The sequence below is a fragment of the Mauremys mutica genome, chromosome 6 (genome assembly GCF_020497125.1).
Source record: "Mauremys mutica isolate MM-2020 ecotype Southern chromosome 6, ASM2049712v1, whole genome shotgun sequence".
In the NCBI taxonomy this organism is placed as follows: Eukaryota; Metazoa; Chordata; order Testudines; family Geoemydidae; genus Mauremys; species Mauremys mutica.
This window is the reverse complement of record NC_059077.1, coordinates 99876321-99901967: the sequence shown is the minus strand read 5'-3', so window position 1 is coordinate 99901967 and position 25647 is coordinate 99876321. Positions and strand designations below refer to the sequence as shown.

Sequence of the window (25647 nt, the reverse complement as noted above, 5' to 3'; positions counted from 1 at the left end):
AACATGCAAAATGCATTTGCACATAATGTAGTTTAACAATAAACCTTTCCTATATTTAAACGTATTAAATATGTAACAAACAGTCAATGCACTAGATCAACTATCAGTGTAGTACCAGTGCTGGTAATAGGAAATTTGTTTTTGTCAATACATTAAGCAGGTATATTTGAATTCTCCCTTCTCTGCTCAAATTCTTATTCTGCAATCTACCTGCTGCTGATGGCACTCTGAATGGCCCTGACAGCAGCACCTGCTGCTCAACTGTTGCAGGGCACAGATTCTGGCCTCCATGTAGGCTATGTTCTTTTTCAATCTTGATTTGTCACACTAGTTTAATGTAAAGGAAACATAGCTTCGACTATTGAATAACACAGTTACTCTGCTTCCATTAATGATGATATTGCCAATATATAGCAAACAGAGTCTAGACCACATAGCTTATAGGATGAGTGGTTTATGCAGTTTTAAAAGGTACTTCATATCGTATTTCAGATTCTGAGATTAAAGCAACTTTAGTATGGCACCATTAATCTTTTTCTTCCATATCCTCACCTTGTACCCCACCAGTATATCATAAAGCACCAGTACATTGAATATGATAGTTACATGTTTAATACTGAAGAGTGAGTGAGAATCATGCATCAACAGTGGCAGGTAAATGTGGATTACAGAACGAGTGACTGACTGTTTGGATACTGATATCGAAAATCATTGAGGATAAACAAGCCCACACTGTACATTTTCTTTTCAGAGTCACAACTTCACCTGGTGAAAGTAATCTTGCTCTGCCTTCCAAATTCAGCCTAAGCTGTCATCAGAATTCACTGTGTAAAGTGGGACTAGTGAATTAATCTGGCAGGAGAACGTTGATGGCAAAATAAATGGAAATATACTTTTCTAAGATGACATTTTACTTAGCAGTTCAGAAGGTGTTGGCCATTTGCTAACTCACCTGCCATCACAAAGGCACAATGCAAAATCCACATAGAGGGCCCAAGGGGTCAAAGACTTGTATGACGGGCTTAATTTTTTCACTCTTGCATTGTTTGCTGAAGAGAAATTCCATCTTTCCTAGCCCATGGAATGCAGATTTTGAAAAAACAAACAAGGGCGAAGGAATACTTGTGTAAGCATTTTTATAGCAGTGGAGAATTATATGAAGGGAGGCAGCCACAGGTTGATGGGAAAAAAAAAGACTTGTTTCCATGATTAAACAATCCAACCCTTATAACATGTTTATAATTAAAACCTTATATCCAATTGTTTCTCCTGAAGACAAAAAGATTATCTAGTTCTTACTGTACTTGCTCCAACAACACCTGCTTGTCTTCTACAAGAATACCTTACCCAGCAAACCCTGAGTGTCAATTATTTTACCATTTAAAATGGAAATTCACTGAAACATATCATTTTGTATATTCTGATCAGTGGGTGGTGTTTAACAATGATAAAGACAACTCTACAAAGTCCTCAACCCGGTGCTGGACTGGAGCTCAGTTTATGATTTCTAGACAAAATATGCTGCTAATTCTCTTTATTTCATAGTAATGCAGGGTCACTTTAGATATCAAGTCCCGTTTCACTGCCTAGAACACAAGTAGACAAATCTGAGACTAGGTTTGCAGGATGAAGTTTATAAAATTAAATATTTCTGTAACAAGATTGAAAACTGTTTTTCATTTTAATAAACTATTTAAAAACAAAGTTTAAATAAACACAAGACAAAGTCAAACATGAAATCTAAAGTTAAACAAAAATCCTAAATTACTTTAACCCACAAGTGGATTTCTAATTGGGATTGTTAATGGGTTTAGTTACAGTGTTTGGGAGCACTCTTTTGTCCTACTCTTCATGTGCCTTTCTTCCACTTGCCTCCCCTCTCCCTAAATCTTTCCTCACTTTACCTTTAGTTCTACTTGAACAGGCACTGGTCCCCAGAGTTTTAAGTCAAGAGGTGTGTTTATGGAAGGTGAGTAGTGAGGCCATAGACATCAGTGCTCCATCTTACCAAATTGATTCTCTTCCCTTGCAAGTCAATAAATTAAGCTAAATCATACCCACACCTTGATCTGAATTCACAGAAGTTTTCAGTTGCTTACAATGGGCAGGGCAGGATGGATACAAATATATCCCTCTTCAGTCCCAGGTATCCAACCTGGAAAGGTCTCCAGGACTTTTCTGAACAGCCCCATCATTTCTCCTGACAATGCTATAACCAAGGGTACTACCAGTGGAACCATGCTGCTGTGGAGTTAGGGCACCAGAGCTGGTAGCAGAAAAAGGGCCTCCATAAAATAAATCTGACAGGTCAGATTGGGAGGCAAACGTCATTCCCCAAACAGGGAACTGGGGAGAGGAGGCCTTTACAAGAATCCATCCTTTTTCTCCTACAAAGTCCCTTCACAATTTATGTGGTAATTAAAGTTCCAATTTTGCTAGACTTCAAAAATTAAAGGATGATATCCTTGATATCTTATAATGCATGTGATTAAATGTCATTTTTCAACAGGGTCCTTGACTTTTTTTTTTAATTTAAATACTTCAAATTAAAATGTGAACTGTTTTAGGAAGTTGTGTCAGTCTCAGGAGTTTCAGTGCGCATGACTTAACCACACAATCCAACAAAATGTTTGATTCCACACATCTGACTATTAGTCTTCTCATATCAATGGTGAAAAATCTCCAAGTCCCTCTGATCAATGACCAAAGAAAGAATTCAGCCTTAATGGACATTGTACACTAAGGAAATTTCTTCCCCAGTTAGTTAAAATAAGCATTTAAATGTATTGGCAGAATTTCTGTCTGAAATGGAAGAATGGAGTTTGAAAAATGTAAATTACAAATAACATTTTAAATTATAAGTCTAATTGTTTAGTACATGAGCATTACACAGCCAAGTGCATCATAATTCTATTAAGTGTGAAACTGCTTCATCTTTACGTGTCTTTATATCAGATGATGATTCTTTTGCATCCAGCTTCTCCTTCAAATTCTCTTCTTCTAGAAAAAGAATGTATTGTTATATAAATGTATAGTATTAAAAAATTTGACATACCAGATAACCTTAGGAAAAAAGACTGTAGTGTTTTGGGACACTTCCTACAGATGTAATTGTTCCAAATCAGGGAAAGGAAAATTTCCCATATCTGCACAACCAAAGAAGCTGCAACTAATAACTAGAGAGGATTCTGGGGTACACCAACACTGGAAGTACAACCTTTAAGCACAACCTGTAAGCAACCAATTTAAAGTGTTATTGCTGCTTAGTATATGTAAAAGCATCAGTTATGTAGCAATATATATTAACTACCCGCTGCTGCCGATGGAGAAAAGGCTTATCAAATGTGAACTACAGGAGCGATGATGTTTAAGTTACTTCCAATAAATGAGAATGTTACTGAATGTAGATTACTCAGAGCTCCTAGCAAGCAGGGCCAAGGGAGAACTAGTTTAAGCATCTGCTTAATTTCCTTCCATGGCATTGCATGTATTTGTAATAAGCAATCTGGTCCCAAACCATTTAGGACACTTAGCTTTCAGGTGTCATCTAAGCTGTTTATAAGTTAACTGACAGCAAGTACAATTTATGGAGGACCACTTAACCAAGCAGTTACATTCATTACTATCTTCAGTTTCTTGATAGTTGCAGGATGCAGCCCCATAAAGTGCACTGCAATCTTCTAGTCTGTCATTGTCCCTTTAAGATTAACCTATTAAATTCAATTTATCAACTTTTCCATTTGACATTTAAGTGAAAGTGTCCTGGATACTTACTGTGGACTGACAGTTGAATAGGGTCCACATTAAATGCAAGTGCACTTACAAAGCTAATTCCTGTCGTACTAATTACTCAAGTATACTGACTGATGCTTACAGGTGTACCAGTAACTGCCTAGTGCCACTGTATTTTTGTTTCTGGTGTGGAAAGCTATTGTGTTTCATTAGCGTAAGTATTACCTAGGTCTCTCTCACATTTTGGTGTCTATTGTCTGGCAAAGACTCCCATAGTTCCATATTTGGAAAATGTAACTTGCAAGATATGGACTTTATCAATTTAATCACCCACCTCTGGGGAGAAGTGTTATTTTTCAAGAAAGGAAACTCTGCATATGTGAAATCTTTAGAAACTAGTATATTAGAGGATGACTGTCCTGAATATACACTTTTTTAAAAGTTTAAAAGGCTCCCTCTGCAGCTCCACTGCTGAAAAGACTAAGACATCAGAAAGTGCACATAACCCAAAGACGAGATCTGCATCTTTCTTGCTCCTTACATGATCATATATATACACACACACATTATATATATATATACACACACACACACACACACACTGCTCCTTCCAGGGAAAATGACAGTAGCTGTAATTGTGGCAACAATCCACTACCTTGGTGATTCCCTTCTTCCCCCTAACTCCTAAAGCAGAAGCCAAGTGCTCAGATTATGTCCAGGAAACCCAAAAGTGAAGAGTTCCACATGTACACATGGCACAATCCCGTCAAAAGCATAAACACAAGCTTACCCTTCAAGTTATGCAGGAAGTCTCCAGGTTTCTTTTGCGTCATTGACCTTAGTCTCTCTTGAACTGGAGAAAATGCAATCAGTGGAGAAAGAGTGTGCCTTCTTTCAAAAACAGACATGTGTGAAGGTGTCTTGATATACTCTGCATCCAATGCATAGAGTTTTCCTAGAGGACTAAATACTTCTTTTGTTTCTTTGCATCCTGGAATAAGGTTTATCTCTGACCTATGCCTCAGAAATTGTTTTCTAGGTGACTGAAATGAATCTTCCTCATTTCCAAAAACTGTCTTTTTTAGTGCGTCATACCTGTTACGAATAGATTGTAAATCCTGTTTGCATTCTTGAGCGACCCATTCATTTTTCACTATGTTTTCTAAGGACTTGCTATCCCTTGAGTTACCTTCAACTTCATCATCAGTCTCTAAACTTTTAGAGCTATTAAGACTTATGTTGCCAAGTTCCTCTGGAAGAGTCTCATGTAGTATTCCAAACTGGATAACTTCATTACTGTCAGAACTAGTACCACTTACCATTTGAGAAGCATCCCATGACAGAGTTGTATGCATTGAAGAATTCTCACAAAAATAAGGTGATAGGGCATCTGTTTTAATATCTCTCTCTGCACTATTATCCAGAGGATTCATGCTCTTATTTACAGTTGGAAAGACAGATTCTTCTAGTTTTTCTGAGAGACTTTTACTTGAAACAGTATGTTTTGATCCAAGCTCCCAGGATTTTTCGTTATCTGGCATTCTTGTAGCTGGTATCTGTGTTGGCGATTCACTGATGTGACTAACCACCACCTGCTTTTTAGGTGCAGGTGTCGTCCAGCTTACTGAAGATTTCCCTTCTAGTAAATTAGAAACATTAAGGTCAGACATGTGAGATGAAGACATAAAGCAGGCCATACTAGAATCTATTCGGCTACAAATTGCAGACTCTAGATCCAATGGAGCTTCTTTTGTCACCATGTCAGTCTGAGCCAACTCTGTATCTGAAGGATCTTCAGCTTGAATAGCTTTTCTCCATGAGCTTCTAATTTCAGTAACTAAAATTGAAACAAAATTAAGAACATACTTAAGTGCAATTCCATATCGTTTAGCCACCTATTTTTCTACTTTTATACAAGTGTAAACATGCTACCTTTGAAACTACTGATGTTTCCCCACCCGTGCCCTGAATGCCAACAGCACAGAGGTGATGGCATAGGAGTTCTATACCAGTGTTTCTCTACCTTTTAGATACCAGAGACCACTTATTGCCTTCCTAAACTGTGTCAGGGAGATCTCTGGGACTGGCGTCAGTCCATGCACCGGTCACTGAGAAACACTGCTCTATATTACCTTAGTCATACTATGTTCATTTTGCTACAGGTATTATGTTGTGTTACAGATAATAAGTATGTCATCCTGATGACAACTGTTATGAGTTAAAGCCATTGTGATTGAGCAGTGTTTGGGGCTGTCCTTTAACATGGCACCATCTCTCTTAAACTTCAGTGAATTTCTGTTTAACTATTCTACATTATGAAAACAGAACTTACTCAGATTTTCTGGAGTTCGTGGGATCTGTTTCCTTGTTAAGAAAGGGTTAGAAGCCAATGAGCCAATTAGGTCATCTAACTCCATTCCTTTTCCACCATCACCCTGAGTCGATTCTGATACCACTACATCTGCAACCTGTAGGAGAAAGTTTAGAGAATGGAAACTCTTGGGGAAGATAACTTTTGTTCCTGCCAATAATAGCACTGAATGAATCCCATTCTGTCCACCCACTCCAGAGCTTTAGGAGTTCCACAACTCTTGTTTAAATGTGTGTGTACAATTATGGAAAATGCACCTTTTAAAAGTGAGGAAGTGTGGAAAAGAACGGAAAGCTTCCTGGTCAGAATATGAGACTGGAAATCAAATTCTGCATTCTATTCTCTAATTTACCACTGACTTGTTTCAGCCCATGCTTTAGTTCACCCATCTTTCTTTAAAATGGAGACAAGATTCCCCGAGAGACAAGGAAGTGAGATTAATTATTAACCAGGAATTGAATGTCCTGGAAGAAAAGCATTTAAGAGAAGTATTAAGCTTTCACTTCGACAGTTCCAATCTGTACAATTATGGGAAAGTCACATCACTTAGGATGTCAATATTTTATTAATGAACAAATATTCTTGAGTGCAGTTGACAATTAACTACACCATTTCAGGGATGAAGACACTTGGTCTTCTATCTCACTATATAGCACAACTTTTGAGGTTCTTGTAAAAAATTCCCTTTGAAGGACAAAGTGCCTGCACACATATGCCACGTCCAAATGTTTGTCCAACAATATTAAGATGCTATAGTTAAATGCCAAAATATGTACTAGTTATAGACCTAAGATCAGTTTTGTAAGTTGCAGAAAGCTTTCAGTAAGTGAAATAAAGGAAAATCATCAACTCTGTCAAGCATATAAAAAAAATACATGAATAGTACAGTAAGCTCTATGTCACCTAGGGTATGCTTAATCATGTAGTCTCCCAAGGAAGACCAATGACGGCTGCTTAATAAGAACAAGTAATCTTTGATTAATAGCACAGTTCAGTTGGTACGCTTTCATGAATCTTATACTGGCTCTGATAGTTTGTTGCCTCAATAGCTTTCAGTCCCTTCTATATTTGTGTGATCTAGAAAAGGAATTCAAACTTTCTACCCTCCCTCTTCTGGGCTTTTGTTTGTTCCATCAACGGCAGCTACATATACTTGATTATTCTTCTATTTACTGCACAGTGTCAGCAGAAAATACAACAGAGGGACAGGCTTAGGCCTTCTCCCAGTGGAAGTAGGCCTATTTACAGAAATCTAATACAAATACAGAAGTGAGATGCCTTAGAAATATCCAAGCACTGTAAATACTCTCCAGTATTATGGGCTTTATAGATTCATGCACAGCAGCATTACTTTTCTTCTGGTAAATCAGAAAGGCCACCACCCACTAGGATATTCCAATTAAGAGTATTCTGTTGTACTGTATGTAGTAAGAGGAGGCCCTGAAACATAACCTCTTGTGTCAGAGGCCCAGTCTAAGGCATGAAGCCTGAACCAAAAGTACTTCCAGGCATTGCTAAGCAAAGCTGGGCTGAGAGCCAGAGGCAGGCCTCACCTCACAGAATTGGCGAGAAAAGGAACTTGTGCCAAGATGACATCAGGACACTCCACAGACATAACAAGGAACAGGCAGGTGCATCTTAAAGACAGGACAGCATGATGGATAGATCTGTTTGTCTAGAACAACATGATCAAAGGAGGAGACAGCACCCTAATGAGCCAAGGGGCTGTACCTCAATACATCAGAAGGGATGAATAATTTGTCCTGTAACTGTATAAAAATAGGTCCCGGAGTGCGCATCTTTGTCCAGCCTAAGGGGCAGTGAAGTGTCCCGCCACTGACTGAGCTGTGTCCATTGCCAGAGGGCACATATTCGTAGTATGCCCTGTAGAGTCTATAGGAAACTATTACTGTGCTTCGTCTGACAATAAACCTGGCTTGGGTTCCTTTGTACCTTACTAGAGTCTGTGGTTTTTGGGGGTTCTCTCGGGGTTTGCTGTGTCAGCTATCTGCGCAGAGCCAGGGCAGCACACAGAGGGAACACGCACGCAGCCAACTGTTATCCCCATCAAACAAGAGCAGAGCAACATATTGGTAGCTACTGATAACACTATTTGAGCAATGTGTACTTTTAAATTATAGCCTTCATCCTTTTCTTCTTAAAAAGACTGAAAATTAAGCTTAGACAGCTACAATTAAATAAGAACCATTATCATAAACAAATGAGTACCAAGATCAAATTATCTTTAGACCATCAGGATTAGTCAATGAAGTGTAATTAAGAAGTGAAGCCTCTCCTAACCTCTTCTGCCAGTTGCTCTTGTGCTTTCTTAATGGGATCTTCTCTTCTAACTGCAATTGGTGATTGGAGTATGTGAGTATCTCCGTTCTTCCAAGCTTCTATTGGTCTAGGTTTGTGCACGGCATATTTTAAGATTTTTTGAGAAACAGACCGTTCTTTCCTTTTTGGAGTTGTAGTATGTACATCCTAAAGGAATATAAAGAAGTTTTTAAGTCTTCTATTGTAAAAATGTACAACCTGAAGGAACTACCATCCTAAACTGCACAGCACCTGTAGTGTCAGCGTTAGTTTAATCAAACAGTAAACCGAACACTGAAAAACATTTGTTACAGTCAGATTTCAAGCTGACACAAAGCATGCCTACGTAGGTAAAGCATTGCATATAGATAACTGCAAGCCCTTGGGTTTGCCCTTTCTGTGCCCAGTGCAGCCAAGATGCAGCAAAAGTACTTTTTAGACCATACTTACATTCCTCAACCTGGGACCACCATGCCAACCCCAAAGCATAATTTAAGATTGGCCCTATGGATGGTGCTTAAGTTGTGCTGCCACTTGACAGCCCCCCATAAGGAGCTGTTTCAACAACCAGATATTACTGGTGTAGTACAGACACACTTCCTATGCTGAGAGTCAGGCTTGGAAACTTATCACAGGTGCTATGCAGCCTGGCAATTTTCCCAATGCCTGGGGAATCCTCTGGTAGGTGGCTCTGCTAACATCATAACCATTTTCAATCTACCAGCAGGACCCAGGAAAGTATGCCAAGTTAACCTTGCAATCTCTTAATGAAGACAGAATACAAACTTCAAGTGTTTAATTTTTTCCAAAAGACAATTTAAGCTATTAAAAACTGACCTTTTCAAGTACTACACTGCTGGGTTCAGCTGTGAGAAAGCTCTGTGTAGCTGACTGCAAGTGTGAGAGCATCCTAAAAACAGACAAGATTCCAGTTATTGAAATTAAACCAAACATGCTGCATATAAGTCTTATGAAGCTTAGTATACTGTCTGCCCCGTATCTGTCCGTTATGATTTCCCTCAGTTCATCCCGGTCATCAGAAGGCAGTTTTACTATAGGGAGGGACTTGTGACAATTAGAGCGAATTTTTAGCCCTATTTGTGTATCAGTCTCCCAAGCAGTAATAAATATGAACACCCCCGCCCCTCTCCCCCCCACCACACACACTTCTAGAGTGGAACTTTATATAAAGAGAAGTGTATTATTTATATTGGAAATTTGAGATCAACTTGAGTTCTACAGCAAACAGCTGAAGGATAAGGGCACCATTTTAAGTATCAATGTATTTCAGTTCACTTGTCACACCACATGAAAGTGTTAAGTAACCTGTCTGTAAGCCTTTTGGTGGTTGTGGATTTGAATTGTGTTTTAGGTGTTTTATGAAGTCAGATAGTTGGCTACTAGTACAAGTTTAAGTCAGCTCTGATGGGCAAAGCAGAAGAAAGCTAAACTAAATAACATCACTGCTTCTAAGTAATTTTACCTATTTCTCTTTTAAAAACTATGCTACTAAAATTCAGTTCACTCACTAGGAAGCAAGTAATTATGTATAGTAGTACCTGTTTTACCACCTTTTATAACATAGGTATTTGTCCATGTTACACATTTAAGTTTCTTGGAATTTTTAGAAAGTTACATAAAAGTCGCTCAGTATAACACAAGTCTAGCTTTAACTGCTTTGATAATCTGAAGAGAACTCAGAAGCAGATATGAAATGAACTGATTTCTAGGAATGAGAGAACTAATCAAAATTTGTTTAAATTTTTACTCCCTTTATTTTTTCAAACATAACAGCTTTCAGGTGTTTGTAGGAGTCCTTATGTGGATCCATGAAAAATACAACCTTCTAAAATGCCATAGAGAACCTCTTAGAGTAAACAGCTGCCATGCAACTCGGGACCCTCAAAATAGGGATAGTTATATAGTTTCATCTTTTGTAGGGATTATGTAAAAGCTTCATAGAAGGAAGTGTTTAGAGGAAGACTCTTAATGAGGAAAGTAACCGTCTGCACCGGTTGACCTCTTTTACTCACGTATTAAATGGTCCAAGATAGCTTTTTAATCATACCTTCCTGTAGATGTTGTGTCCATTATACTTTCCAATGCTGCATCCTCTTTATCATCATTTGCTTGACAATCCTTTTTTGGTGTATCTAGAATAGAGAATGGAAGAGATGTGTTACCACTTTTTGCCTGGCCTGTTTTCTTTTATTATAAAGGACCAGAGGTGACAACAATTTTAGATCTGGGAGTGCTATAAGCAGACAAGTTCAAAGGGCTATTCAAAATGCCAATTTAACAAAACCCTTATGTACTCTACAGTGATTTGCCAATACCAGAAAGTGTGTGTCACGGCATGAAGTTAGTGGGCAGAAAAGTGTGCAGATATGAAACAATAGCAAACACATACACAGTTTAGTACAAGGGCTCTTCAATTAACAGAAATTCAGTATTTTGATTCATTGCAGGCATAAAAATTCAACCCAAGTGATAGGGTTTTTTTTTTTAAATAAGTCAAAGATAATGCCACTTCAACAAGAAACTCTTATTATATCACTACATTTACAATGCCAATATATTCTAAATTAAGCTCTAGGAGTTAGCTACAGTTAATATGCAGGCAGCTCTTTGTAGAAATGGATGTTAGTGAACACAATTTTAACCAACTTAAAAAACACATTTTGCTAATGCAACAGACAGATCACAAAGGCAGAGTTAATAACCAGGACAGTTCTCTAGAATTATTAAAAACTGCAAATTAAAAGAACTTCCAGCCAAGAATCTGCATGCAAGAAAGCCATGGCAAACATACATGCTATGGAAGTGTTACCAGAATTCTGAGACTTCCATGTTTTTTTGTAGTGTTACCTATCCAGCCTAGGAATGAATGTTTCTACTAGAAACAGGTTTAAGTTATTGCAGTTAGAAATCTATTAGCTGGACCCATAAGAGTTTTACTTTTTTTTTTTTTTTTTAAACTAATGTTGACTAAGTGGGGGAGAAACAAGGCCCGTGACAATTGCAAGAGACAATATACTTTAAATGCTCACCATGCATTAGTAAGATGAAAGGGGCACTGAAATCCAGGTTTTAGACATATTAGCAGTTTTCCTCTGATAAGAGCTGGGTTCTCAGCCCAAGTTTCCTTATTCCTCCATGAACAAGAAAGTCTTATTTTTTGGCAGACACAAAGAGCAGTACTGAAAGGCTCCAAATGAGTGCTCAGCACTCATCTGTCAGAAAGAAGACTGCCATGACAAGGAACTATTGAGGACTGGAGTATCAAAGGCAAGCAGAGAATCCTTTTAGGCCATGGAACACCCTAGGGATGACCAAAAACCTTATCCAATTTACTCACCTGGAATTGATGCTGGATATTTACAGAAGACACTGCTTTTATAAGCCTCTTCTGTTGCAGGATCAAAAGAAAGAGGAGACATAGCTGGTAACAAATCAAGTACCTTTTAAAAATAAAAATAAATGATTAAATAGTTATTTTTGTGAAAGCCTTCAGATCAGTAATATTTGACACTACTGAAAGTGATACAATATTTTTTAACTGAAGGCCAGATGCAGCGAGATTACAAGCAAGTGTTTAGCAGATGCTATGAAACTTATTCTTCATTCATTGGAAACAGACTAAAATAAATAAATAAAAATAATTGGAGATATACCAATCTCCTAGAACTGGAAGGGACCTTGAAAGGTCATCGAGTCCAGCCCCCTGCCTTCACTAGCAGGACCAATTTTTGCCCCAGATCCCTAAGTGGCCCCCTCAAGGATTGAACTCACAACCCTGGGTTTAGCAGGTCAATGCTCAAACCACTGAGCTATCCCTCCCCCCCGGACTTACCTGGTCAAATTTTATAAAGTACATTTTATGCTCAAACACAGATGCCACTTGAAAATTAAGTGCTCTTTGAACTACAGAGAGTTAAATGAGGTAATTGCTATGCAAGTTTGCCCACTGACTTACTACTATGACTCACTCCTGACCTGAAGGGACCAACTTTGAATTACCTATAAGGGTACCAACTTTGATTGGTTATCATAAAGGACTCATGTCTACTTTGAACTAAACTTACACCTACTCATTTTAAAAAGGCCAAAGAGGCTAGAACATTTTTAATATCTGGTACACTGGAAGCATTAAAAGGATTCTATTGCAATTATATATTTGTTAGAAAGCCTGCTTCAGCTCTCCCAACCCCAGAAAACAGCCATACTCTACTTCTCCAAAAAGCTCATATTACTTACTGGATTCTGATCTTTAATTAAACTGAAGGGAGACTGGCCAAGGAAGTTTTCCCACTTCATATCCCAATCTCTTTGTTTTTCAGCAATTGATTCCACTATGGACACGTGATCCTCTCGCTTCAGTTTGTGCCTGCAATGTTTTAAAAAAAAAAAAAAAGACCAAGTATCTGTACTGGAAGTAAAATCATGTTACATAGAAAGCAGATTTTGACAGAGATCAGATGTTTTCCCTGGGTACGTTGCAATTGCTTGAGATGGACAATTTTGTCCTATCACAAAGTATATTTGGGTGCTGGTTTTGTTTATCTTGTAACAATTGTCAGATAATGTAAATATATAGTCACTGAAATGTAACGAGACACAGAGTTCTAGAATATCACCCACTTAAGTGTTCTGTTTCTTTTTTACAAACCAGTTTTACATAGCAAATACAAGCTTTGCAAAGAAAGCATAGACTAAAAATACAAACGCTGACCAAAAATTGTCATTAGAGTCTTTAAAGAACACAATACCTAAAATAATTAAAGGGTGAACACAAGAGATTTAAAATCTTAATTTCAGTTTACTATGCTAAAATGTAGCCAGTACCATAGATTTCTCATCTATCATTTAAGATCAAAGGAGCAAGAATCCTTCACTACCATCACTGAACTAAGATGCCCAGCCTCCATTTTCACACAGCCAGGAGCAAAGCTGGCTTGCTCATAAAGAGAGAAGAGGGGAAATGCTGAAGTTTACAGATGCCTCTGTAGATGTAAAACCCCAAGTAACACCAATGAATTTGTCAGCCAAAATATCTATCAAGAGTAGAGCTGATGTCTGCACGTTGTCTCAGTAAAGCAAATAAGGCCAAAATATGAAGTGTTGTTATTTTGGAAGAGGGACACCGGAGATTAAAGCTTCCCTTGTGCATGAAAATAAGCATAAAGAGCCTCAGAAAAAAAATTTAAGAGTTTACCTCATGGACTTCAGACCCAATAAAATTTTATTCTGAAATTTGGTCTTCCCTTCAATGTACTGAAGATCTAATTTTAGTGCCTCGTGGTCAACTTGTTGACGTTCATATCTTAAAATCTTCAATGCTTCATTTAATAATTGAATGACTGTTAACAGATTGAGTTTTCCAGCTTCATATACATTTCCTATATGCAACTTCAAATAAGAGAAAACTGATTAGTAGTTACATAGATACATCAGTTATGAGGAGGTATAGTATACGGATACAAAAAAACCCTTATGATTATGAATCTGTCTTTTTTTTTTTTTTAATTAAGAGACTCTCACCTTGGTTTAGATCCAGAAAATTAAGGCTGCTTAGAGTGGTTATGTATTAACATTAAATGAAAACATTTTAACGAACACCATTGGTAACCACCCAGCAATTCTATGAACCTGAGCAGCAATATACACAATGCACGAGTCTGTCTAGTCTAGTTTTGTTGTCCAAGTAGAGTGAAATGCAAAATGTAATCAGAAAAAAATAAAGTTAGTTTTAAGTGTTCATTTTAATATGGGATTAGCAATGCAGTTATTGATTTAATAGCTTTAGTGAGGTTTACACTTGAAATAGGACTTCAAATAAAGAATATTTGTAACACCATACTGCAAGACATTTTACCTCAATACCGACAAGCACATTTGAATGAAGAAGAAAATAAGCCACCAACAAATTGTCTCGTTACTTTTCCTTATTCCTCAATTTTGACAATGACCAACATCTCCTCTAAACATTTTTTTTTTTTTTAAGTTTGAGGAAAGATCATGTTTTCCATGTATGTCTGAGAAATTCCCCCTATGTGTTTTTCCAAAAGTAATCTAGGCCTTTCCTTCACCCAAACATGATATCATTACCGCATTTGTGCATGTTTGTAGGGCAGGTTACAGTAAGAACATTAAACATAATCAGATCAGACTTATTCGTTCTCCCCAACTACGTAAGAATACTTGGCATCTGATGCAACACTAATCAAGACATGTTCCCAGGTCTATGAGCAGTATGCTGCATTACTCTGGGCACATAACAGATGACAAAAACAGAAGTGCAGCTCCATTAAGTGAGAATAATTTCACTTGTCGCTTTTGTAAGGCAACTAGGAATTCTATGAATAAAAAAGCACAAGCATGAAGAGACAAGTATTAGGTACTTTAAAGACAATCACATACTTTGTACATTTGATTTTCAATTTTGTCAAGCAGCAGCCTTGGAACGTTGATAGTGACATTAGTTCCATCTAAAGCATACTGGTCCACGTGACCATCAACAACAGAATCTACAACTTCTTTCTCCTTTTCCAAGAATGTAAGTGTTTCCATTACAGATGCCCATCTGGAGCGAACCTTAATGGGGAGGGAAAAAAAATGTCACGGCTCAAATGTTTGCCACATTATCTTGGTTAAAAGACCAGAAATGCATGAAGTTAAATGAGGAACGCTAGCATGTTTGAAGTAGAGAGCAGTATCTGGGATGGAGTAATTGGTGGAGGGGTATGTTAACTAAAAAAATAAAGTCAGCCATCTGCCATCCAGAAGAAAATCCTCACCTTTTGAACTCTCTCTTCTTTGTTACTTTGCTTTTGGCTATTTTGCTCCATTCTAGTTAAAAAAATAGATAATTGAGTTAGCTATGATGAAACTACCAATAAAGTTTACAATAGTCTGCCTTTAGCTTCATAAATCTGAAGAACAGTTAGGAAGGAATAACCTACTTTTGAAGCAGTTTGTGCAGCTCTGCACATTCAGATCTTGGATCTCTTATTTGTCTAGTCAATAATCTGCAAAAAACAAATGAGCATAACAGAGCTACTGTATCAAGTTGAAGACTTTCATTTTTGTTCTGACATCCCAATTCTAATGGTCATTGACATTGGAAAATATGAAGAGAAGAAGATAGTCATTTACTTTTCAGACTGTTTCAGCCCAAACCTGAATATCCAGATAGCTCTGAAGCCTTGCACGGTTCACTATGTATAGGCTCACACAAGTTTTGTGCAAGATCTTTCCTAATGATTTTACCAAAGACTTAAAAGTTTGACGGTCTTCCACTGCATTATACTGAAATACAATTTTCAGTAGCTACAGAAATGATATAGTTTCTCAGCTATTCAAGTACTTAAATTATGGCAGAGGGCCAATTTACATGTTAATATACAGTTTCTCAACTGTCTGGCATACAAATACCCGTGTTCCAATTGACTAGTACCCACTAGGAGCCAGAGCACTGGGATTTACATAGCTGCAGTGGCTAAACTTTTCAAGACCCAAGAACCTAGCAGCTTAGCTTGATTTTTTGTTTTGCCATTTATATATAGCCTGATTTTCAAAAGTACAATGGGATCTTCAAGTATTCTGAAGTTTTTTGATGGAAGAGGAAAAATAAAGAAGAGGAAGCTTTGAAAAGATGTCACTCAGTGGAAGTCTGGGGATGTTAATTATTCCCCAGCAGGAAGAGACTAGGTGTGTCCCCAGGTGAAGACTGAAAAGGATAATTTAGTAAGACAACTAAAGGATGATACTGATAAAGCATATCCCAAACTGATAAACTCAGAGGTCGAACAGCTGTTATAACCACAACATAATTACTAGTTGTTTTTTAAACAGCAGTGGCTTTAAATACACTATTAACTTAAAGTCTACTCTATACCCATCCCAGAGTGCTCCAGCCATTTTGGTGGATGAATAATCACAGTTTAATGTTTAAAATTTCTCTCTGATGTTGTGTGTAAAGGTCTACAAAAACAGCAAGACTATACAGAGAACAATTGAAACTTGTATGCACAAAGTGTTGTCAACTGCAAAAAGCTGGAAGTTCTTAACACTAATAAGCAAGACATTTAAAAAATGTTACTTTAAGATGGAAATGTCTTTATCTATATCGCCACACATGTAATAAGTAATATTTATGAAGACATTCAATTAAAAATATCCTCCCCGACAAGAGTTACTTACTGTGCTTTTCTCTGGTACTCTTGAATTACAAAATCTTCCCTTTGTATAGACTGTAAAAATCTAATACATGCCACTCTGTATCTTGCTGCTGCTTTATATGAGTCATGAGGCCTTGAATTCACAGCTTCCGGAAAATGTATATTGGTGTCTATATAAATCAGTTAAACAGAAAGTTCAAAATGTGCCGTCAAAATTATAGGTAAATAAGACATGTTTCTAATTTAGGTGATTTAATTTAAATGCAAAATATAAAACAGAGGTTCCCATCTCTTTAGACGGCCCCTATTCTCTTTGTCCTTTTATCCATTTCTCTTTGCCTTTTTCCCCTTCAGGGTACATTTGTTCTTTCGGCATTTTGCCCTCACCATCTTACCAGAAGACTACATGCTCGTTGGAAAGGAGGAAAATTGCTCCTTGGGGACTCCATAGAGCTGACCCATATGTGCTGTGAAGAGTGCCATCAGAACAGAGAAGATAGTAGCTTTCCTGCCCAAGCTTGTCCGAGTTGAGTAGAGGAAAAGTGCCCCTACTGCAAGGACGACTATAGGAGCTGGGAAAGAAAGGCAGATTTTAAGCCCCTGCCTGCTGACTTTCTTGCTGCTGCATGAGCACTTTTGCAATGGGGGCAGGGAGGAGTAGGAGGACTAGCTTGTCATACACCTTTCCCTTCCAGCATACTGTACAAGAGGGTATGTTTATATGGTAAGCAGAAAACTGCAGCAGTGAGTCTCAGAACCCTGGTCTACAGACTTGGACTCATGCTACAGCACTAAAAATAGCTGTGTAGACCAGGGGTCTCAAACACGTGTAGCCCACGGAGTTATTTCCTGCGGCCCTCCACAGGTGCTGACTTGACTGGCAACCAAGCTCCCATCACCGCCTACCTCCCAGCACTTCCTGCCGCCAAACAACTGTTGGCAGCACTTAGGACTTTCCAGGAGGGAGGGAGAAGTGGGGAGGTGGTGCTCTCAGGGAAGGAGGCGGAGAAGAGGCAGGACTGGGACAGGGATTTGGGGAAGGACTTGGAATAGGGGTGGGGAAGGGTGGGAAGAGGCGGGGCCCCATGGAAGGGGTGGAATGGGGGCAGGGGTGGAGGCAGTTGCGGGGGGCCTTAACTGAAGTAATTCTAAAAGTAAATGCATGTTTTGTCATTTGACTAAGATGCATTACTGAGTGTTTATATTTTATTAACCCCTCTTCACATTACAGTTTTTAAAAGTTAATACATTGACTTTTAATAGCATACTGTATTACTCTTCATTTTTTTCATTTTTGACTATACTTTTGTATCGTTGTATGAAAATGTTTCAGTGATGTGGCCCTCTGGCCAATGTACTAGTCCTCATGTGGCTCTCATGGTGATTTGAGTTTGAGATCCCTGGTGTAGACATTTGGGCTTGGGCTTTGAATCCCAACCCCTTCTCTACATTTCAGGGCCAAAGCTATATATACACAGCTATTTTTAGCACTGTAGTGCAATCCTGAGTCTGCTGATCCAGGCTTTGAGACTCACTGCTGTGGGTTTCTGCTTGCTGTGTAGACATAACCTTTCATGCCACTACCCTTCTTGGACTAATATGGTGTCTACTCACCCCCAGATTAGGGAACACTAACACAGTATCTCATAAAAGAGCATGAAGAAACTGGTTCCTCTACTTCAGAGTACCTGCATGTAACATAGGGGTATTTGGTTGTGTTTGACTAAGTTTGCTCAGAGGGAAACTCAACTTAGTCAATTTCAGAAAGTGATTAAACTAGTTTTAGGGAAACTAATTCCCCCCTTCCAGTTTAAGTAAAAGTCACATTTAAATTTCATCTCGTTCTTTTCACAAGATCATCTTAACTATACTGGTGTTACCACCCCACTATAAATGCACAAAGTGCTGTCGGGTGCACCTAGCAACCCAACTACGAAAAGCTGGTCTTTCAGTTACAGTAAACAATTACTTTAGCGATAGTAAAAACACAGATGACAGTGTCCCTTTAACTTAAGGCAGCTTTTCAAAAGAGCTGGAGTTACCCAAAAAAGCTACAGTGAGACCACAATCATCCATCCAAGTGTTTTTAGTTCCCATTTTAAAAACTGGTGACGCGATAAAGAATTTTAGTAAGCAGTAATTCATACCACCAAGAATAGCAGGCTAGTCTTATTTCTGACAACATGCTTGTTCTATTCTCCAATTAGACCGTAATAAAACTCTGCCATCTTCCCAAGACCCTCCCTGCAGCCATTATTAGCAAAATAAGTTTAACACTGGAAACAATACAAAAGTCATTAACACTACTAAGAGTGTAGACTGCAGTTTCTAAGTTCCTACACAACTTGTATAATGCTATAACCTGCATGCGTTGTCAGCTCACTTGCACTGGAATCAGAATGAATTTAATTATGATTTCTGAAGCACTTGGCAAAAGATGTTTCAGAAGTCATGTTTTCACTTAGTTTTGTTCATCAAGTTTCATTCAGCTTGGACCAGATGGGGTTGATAACAGAAGAAAGCTTTGCTGCTCTCACCCCATACCACTGCATTTAGTACTTACAAAAGGTACCTGAGGTACACACTAGGAGACAAATTCTCTACATAAAGACAGAACAGTCAACAGACCCCTAAGCTGCTGTCGTGCCTCAAACCTGTTTCCAGACCACTTTATTTAAGTTGGTGTACCTTGTCTAAACACAAGCTGCAAGAGTGAAATGAGTAGTTTAGTCTCCATGCTCATGCACATATCTTGACTCACTGCTGAACAAGTGTATCAGCTAGTGCTACTGATATTCAGACAACTGGAGACAAACTACCAGCTCAGTTCACAGAATATTCTGAAACATGCAGACAGAAATATTGTTTATCACTCTATCATATGAATAAAAATCAACCCGTAGAACCTTAAACACCTTTATCACCTAAGGAGATTTGTACTGCCTGATTACCAGTTTTCCATTTAGAAAAAAAAAGGAAACTAAATGGCTGCCATTTCTGTGAGGATGAGTATTTTAGAACAACATGGAGCAAGAAAACACACAAGTTTTAGCACCAAGATACAGGCAAGTGTTTTTTGTTAGGAACTAGAAAAGATAATATTAGATAAATCAATTTCCAAACAAAACTATTATACTACAGGGCAGCAATACTACTGGTAATGTAAATTGGGTCTAAAATGAGACCAGATCTGAACCCACTCTCTTCCAACCTCCAATGAAGATCTGGATTAACAACTCAGGATCTTTTAAGATTTTTATAATAGATTAAGCCCTAAACAGTTTCACACTGTGTCACTTACTATAAATGAAGCGATTAAAACAAAAAATAAAGAAAACCCACACACAGACAACAAAAACTTACCTTCAGAATCTTTTTTCATATGTTGTACTATTACATATCTTGCAAAGTGGTACATTAGATGAATAAATTTAGGACCACCAGGAGAAAGAAATAGTGAGGCTACAACTGGGGGAAAGCTGTTTCCACATTCATCCTAAGGAAATGAAATTGGTTACTATTAATTCTCCCAAGAAGTGATTTTGTCAAAGCAAAAACTACCACACATTTAACTAAAGGACATTGTAATGGCATAAAGGTCTTTAGCTGCTACATAACTTTGAAGCAAACCCAGTCTATGTGTTGTTAAAAGAACTGACAGTTGTGATATGGTAATTTGAAAGTTTGGATCCCCTCTTCCCCATCTCCGGGATGGGAACAAATTGTTTCAAGAATATGGTCGGGATTAGTTATGGATACCTGTTAAACTTCCTCTGCTGTCCCAACCCCCTAATAGGTAAGTGCTCTACTCCAATTACAGTGTCCTGGAAAATACTTTAGCCACTATTTCTTTTCCATATCAAAGGTGCTCACTGTACTTTTTCCTTTTCTTCAATGATTTTGCATAACAGAGTTCACCCAACTTGCCATTATGGAAAGGGGTTAGGATCTTGCGACATACTGGAAACCGTCTAAGCATGAAGGCCATGATTAGCAGAACCTCATTTAGACAGAAGCTAATGTAGATGAAAGATCCAGGATACAGTTAGGGAACCAATTGTGCTTTGGGCCTGATTATCATTTCAATTCAAGAAGCTTGTTTAAACTTTAGCAGCTTTGCCCTTACCCAGGACAGACTAATATTCTACAGCTGCAAAGTTTCTTGTATCAGTAAAATTGCATTCTCAATATCAATGTCTTCTAGGATGGCTGTAATTAATTGAAACATACAATATTTATGTTGAAATAAACTCTTCCCAACTTACCTCTTAAGAAAGCCTGTTCACTTATAGGTTTGTCTGAGGCATGAAATACACAGAAAACTAAGTGTAAGGCTATAGGCTTTTTGCATGCATGAAGCCCAAATGTATCAGCTTTGCAGTCTAAGCTTTACCATACCATGCTGTAACTTTTAGTTCAAATAAGTCTTCAAAAAAAAAACAAACCTATGCCATATATTGTACTTGGGAAAGTTAAGAGTTATTCTTTGGTAGCAGATACTTTGTTTAATAACCTAAAACGCTACTTATACATGTGGTACTCTAAACAGACAAGAATTCCCTGCAGCGATCATTTCATTCTTGCCAATACTTACTGAAATTTTTTTTAGCCATTCGCAGCATTGCTTCCTGAATTCAGCATCTCCCTTTTTATCTGCTGGAGGGCAACAAAATCTTTCCATTCCAAAAGAAGAAAAGTCAGTTTCAGTACATTGGTAAATAATTTAAATTTACCTATTTAAATATGTAGCTGAAAAATGCTAAGGTTTGTAGTGATTCCTTTTAGGAGGAGGGTAAGGGAAGAAAGAAGTAACAGTACTCAAACTATGATCAAAGGGTACCTGGAAGTTTTCTAAAATGACTAGCAGTGAAACAGTTCAACCACAGAGATTTTTGCTATAAGAGTTCATAGTAAATACATTATAGCCAGAGCTGGTAGTGCCACCTATATTTAAGGTTGCCCTTTCCTATTATAAAGCCGTTTCCAACTGCTTATAAATTTGCCCAGCTGTTTGGGCTGAAATTTTTCATGCCAGGTGTCTGCTTTAGATGGAATTATTTTTTTAGAAAGTTTCTGATAAAACATCAGAGGGGTAGCCGTGTTAGTCTGGATCTGTAAAAGCAGCAAAGAGTCTTGAGGCACCTTATAGACTAACAGACGTTTGGGAGCATGAGCTTTTGTGGGTGAATACCCACTTCATTGGATGCATGATAAAACAGTTTGGCTGCCTGAGAACCAGATTAGGGAAAATCTTTTGCCCATGTTAAAAAAATGCTTGCTGTTATTTCATTGAGAGGCTCTATGGCTTGAACCTGATACTTGAAATTTGGCTAGAGGGTGAAGAGATGTGCCTTTTGCCGTCTCTGTGAAAACTTCCCCAAAATTGTCTACGTTATGACTACCGCCGTAAAAATTTGAGCTAGGTAAGTTGTCTGTCATGCATTAAGAATCTGTAACCCAAGTGTGAGAAACCGACACAGATGGTAGTTTTGTAAGTGATTTTTGTAACGTGTTCTCCAAACAGGTTATCTCTACCCCAGAGACTACATCAGTGATTATTCCTATTGGGTGTGTGTACGGAACACTGTTATTGATTACACAAAAATTGTGCGTACCGGAAGATCTCTATTGAGCGTGAAGGATCCAATTTAGTAAACAAGAAGCGTGCAACCACATGAAAAGCATCCTTGTTCGGCTTGTCAAACATGTTCCTGATAAATATAAAGTAGTTAGTGAAAACCACCAAAACAATTGACATTTAAGCATTCAAACAAACTAATTTAAGGTTTGTATGTACTTAAGACTACAAAACCTCTCAAATTCTTTGGTCTGCAAATTTGGCAGAACCCTTCCAGATTATTTTATCAATTTTTAATCCAATGAAGGAATCTGCAGAATTCTAGTCTCCTTAATAACTTTTAGGCAACTCCATCAAGAGTTTATTCTGTCTTGAAAGCAGAGTTATGTCAGTTCAGTGCCAACACACTACCAAAGTGACTGTTTCCATATAAACTGCATCCAATTGTGTCAAATCCACACAGTAAGAGCTGTTGCTATTTTCTGACCTCATTTTTTCTGACAAATATCATGTACACTATTACTTATAGTGAGAAGCAACCCAATGAAAAGCCCATTTTGTTTACCAGAGATACGGTGCAGGGCACTGTAAAGTCTGACTGCTCCATGTCAAAGGCCTTTCTACAAACCAGTGAACAACAACATGCATAACATCACATCTCGCTGGTTGATACCCACAACAGAAGGGATTGCAGGGACAGCTAGCTCCATGTTGGCAGATGTGGGGTTGGTGAAAGAGCTGTGCTGCCACAGCAAGTCAGGACCGTCTTCTCCAAACCACTGTGTTAGAACAGACACACTTCACCCTGCCTTCAAGATGGGAGCCCCACCCCCTTTGACCATCTGTCATGGGCAGGGCTCGCTGGGGAAGAGCCAGGCCCTGTGCAGGTTACCATATGTCAAGGTTTTTCTGGCTAGTTCCTCTTTTTGGAGGATCCATCCTCTGTCTGTGCAGATTTTTCAAACAAGAGGAAATGGCCAGATTTTTCCAGCACAAACGCTGCAGCTCAGAAAGAACCTCGACTGATCCGCTTCCTAGCTGCCCCCTCCTCAGCATCCACAGCTGCCCACCGACGCCCTGGCACCCAGCCCTGAGCAGGAGGCCCCACAGAAAGGCACTGACTGACATGTCCTGGGCTTGCGCCAGCCTGCCACTGTGTTAGGGAGTGACACAGTTTCCCCACCTCCAGCGAGTACCCCCGCCGCAGATACCCTCTTCAGCTCCCCCAACCCCCACAACAGCCTCTTTTTGGAAAAACGAAAGATGGTGACCCTACTGGGCAGCGTCTGCCCCCCCCCCCGCCCGGCGGGGCCGCATGTGATGCTCCCAGGTGACTAGGCCAGGAGATACCCAAGCAAGGCATCTCCTGCTCAAGGGATCCCCCCGGGCCGCTGACCCCCGCCCGATCTGCCAGCACTAGCTCGGAAGCCTGGGCACCCTGCTCGGGGAGGGTGGGGGTCACGGCTGAAACGCTCCCACGCGCGGCCTGGGGGCGCTCCCCCCTGCACCGGCACTCACACTCCCAGGCTGAGGTGGGTGCTGAGCTTCCCGGCGGCGGCGGCTCCCGCTCCCGGCTCGAAGCCCAGCGCCAGCAGGTAGAGCCAGAGATGCTCCTTCTCCCAGACGCTCATGCTGAGGGCCGGGAGCGCGGGGCGGGGCCGGAGGAATCGTGCGTCTCTACTCCGAGGGTTTCTCTCTCCGGCGGGGCCCTCTGTCGCCGCTGCTCCCGCCCCCTAACGCGGCCGCCATTTCGTTTAACCCGCCAAAGAAAAAACACGGGGCGCGGAGCGTTCTTCGCCGCGGAAGTGACGCCATAAGAACGCGCTCGCCGCCGACCAATCAGAGCCCGGAAACAAATCCTCCCGCGCAGCTGTAAGGAAGAACGCTCCCCTACGCGAATTCTTAGATGAAGAAGTCTAAATCCCAGCGTGCAGCGCGGCACACTCCCTTCCGTCTGAATAAAGCATGGCCTGCTGGGAGCTGTAGTCTCAGCCGTGTTGCCAGCTGAGAACTGTGGTCTCTATGGCTATGAACTACTAAGGGGAAGCTACTGTTCTGGTCACGGGTGGGGCCGGGGATTCCTCAGAGCAGCATGGGGAGCCCCTGGCTTTGTCGGGGTGAATCAGAAGCTCTGAGAGAGACTCTTGCAGGGAAAAACAAGGCTCTGGATTTCTAAACACGTGCCTGTCCTTGGGATAAAGGATTTACTACTTGGATGCCATCATGTGCCAGCAATGCTCCTCTACCATGTACATTGGCCAAACCAGGCAGTCTCTACGTAAAAGGATAACTGGACATAAATCAGACATCAGGAATGGTAACATACAAAACCCAAGTATCAGAGGGGTAGCCGTATTAGTCTGGATCTGCAAAAGCAGCAAAGAATCCTGTGGCACCTTATAGACTTGCAGCATGAGCTTTCGTGGGTGAATACCCACTTCGTCGGATGCAAGTCGAAGAAGTGGGTATTCACCCACGAAAGCTCATGCTGCAAAACGTCTGTTAGTCTATAAGGTGCCACAGGATTCTATACAAAAGCCAGTAGGAGCACACTTTAATCTCCCTGGATGTTCAATAACAGATTTAAAAATAGCCATCCTACAACAAAAAAACTTCAAAAACAGACTTCAAAGAGAAACTGCAAAGCTACAATTCATTTGCAAACTTAACACCATCAATTTGGGCTTGAAGAGGGACAGGGAGTGGCTGGCTCACTATAAAAGCAATTTCCCCTCTCTTGGTATTGACACCTCCTCATCTATTATTGGGAGTGGACCACATCCACCCTGACTAAATTGGCCTTGTCATCACTGGTTCTCCACTTGTAAGGTAACTCCCTTATCTTCATGTGCCAATATATATTTAAGCCTGTATCTATAATTTTCACTCCATGCATCTATATTTTTTTTACCCACAAAAGCTTATGCCCAAATAAATCTGTTAGTCTTTAAGGTGCCACCGGACTCCTCGTTGTTTTCTTGGATAGCCAACCCACCAATAACCATTCAGGACTTCTCTATACGTCATAAACAAACAGACAATCTCTTCCCCCCACCACCTTTAAACTAAAGAAGATTACAAACTAAAAGTTGTAACATTTAATGCATATTAAACACACCTCCCTCAGCCAGGCAGATTTTGGGCAACTCCAAAAAGACTTATTGCTATCTTTTGGAATATTTTAATACAGGCTGGTCTACACTGGGAGGGGGGTAGCTCAGTGGTTTGAGCATTAGCTTGCTAAACCAAAGGTTGTGAGTTCAAGCTTTGAGGGGGCTATTTAGGGAACTGGGGTAAAAATCTGTCTGGGAATTGGTCCTGCTTTGAGCAGGGGTTTGGACTAGATGACCTCCTGAGGTCCCTTCCAACCCTGATATTCTATGATCAGACCTGCCAAGTTTCACTCTATGAAAACTTACTTTGGCATAGCGATATCTGTGAGAGGTGTGAAAAATCCACACCTGAGA

General features: G+C 39.5%; 1 protein-coding gene and 1 non-coding gene across 3 annotated transcripts; both read right to left on the bottom strand.

The window, feature by feature from the left end:
• Positions 1-675: 675 nt before the first annotated feature.
• On the bottom strand, positions 676-23973 carry HAUS6 (HAUS augmin like complex subunit 6). Of its 2 annotated transcripts, none has more exons than XM_045021912.1 (17): positions 23699-23973; positions 22218-22313; positions 21197-21275; positions 19966-20098; positions 16625-16772; positions 15385-15450; positions 15220-15271; positions 14843-15016; positions 13638-13831; positions 12680-12809; positions 11781-11883; positions 10491-10575; positions 9260-9332; positions 8405-8590; positions 6065-6200; positions 4523-5569; positions 676-2997 (listed from the first exon to the last, which is right to left on the bottom strand). In XM_045021912.1, the coding sequence occupies exons 1-17, from the start codon at positions 23809-23811 to the stop codon at positions 2903-2905; spliced, it is 2910 nt and encodes a 969-aa protein (XP_044877847.1). In that variant the 5' UTR covers positions 23812-23973; the 3' UTR covers positions 676-2902. The 2 variants fall into 2 exon arrangements, with proteins under 2 accessions (XP_044877847.1, XP_044877846.1); XM_045021911.1 differs by having other exon boundaries at positions 680-3000; positions 23699-23971.
• LOC123373464 lies at positions 9406-9538 on the bottom strand. Its single transcript, XR_006580745.1, has one exon.
• Positions 23974-25647: the final 1674 nt, after the last annotated feature.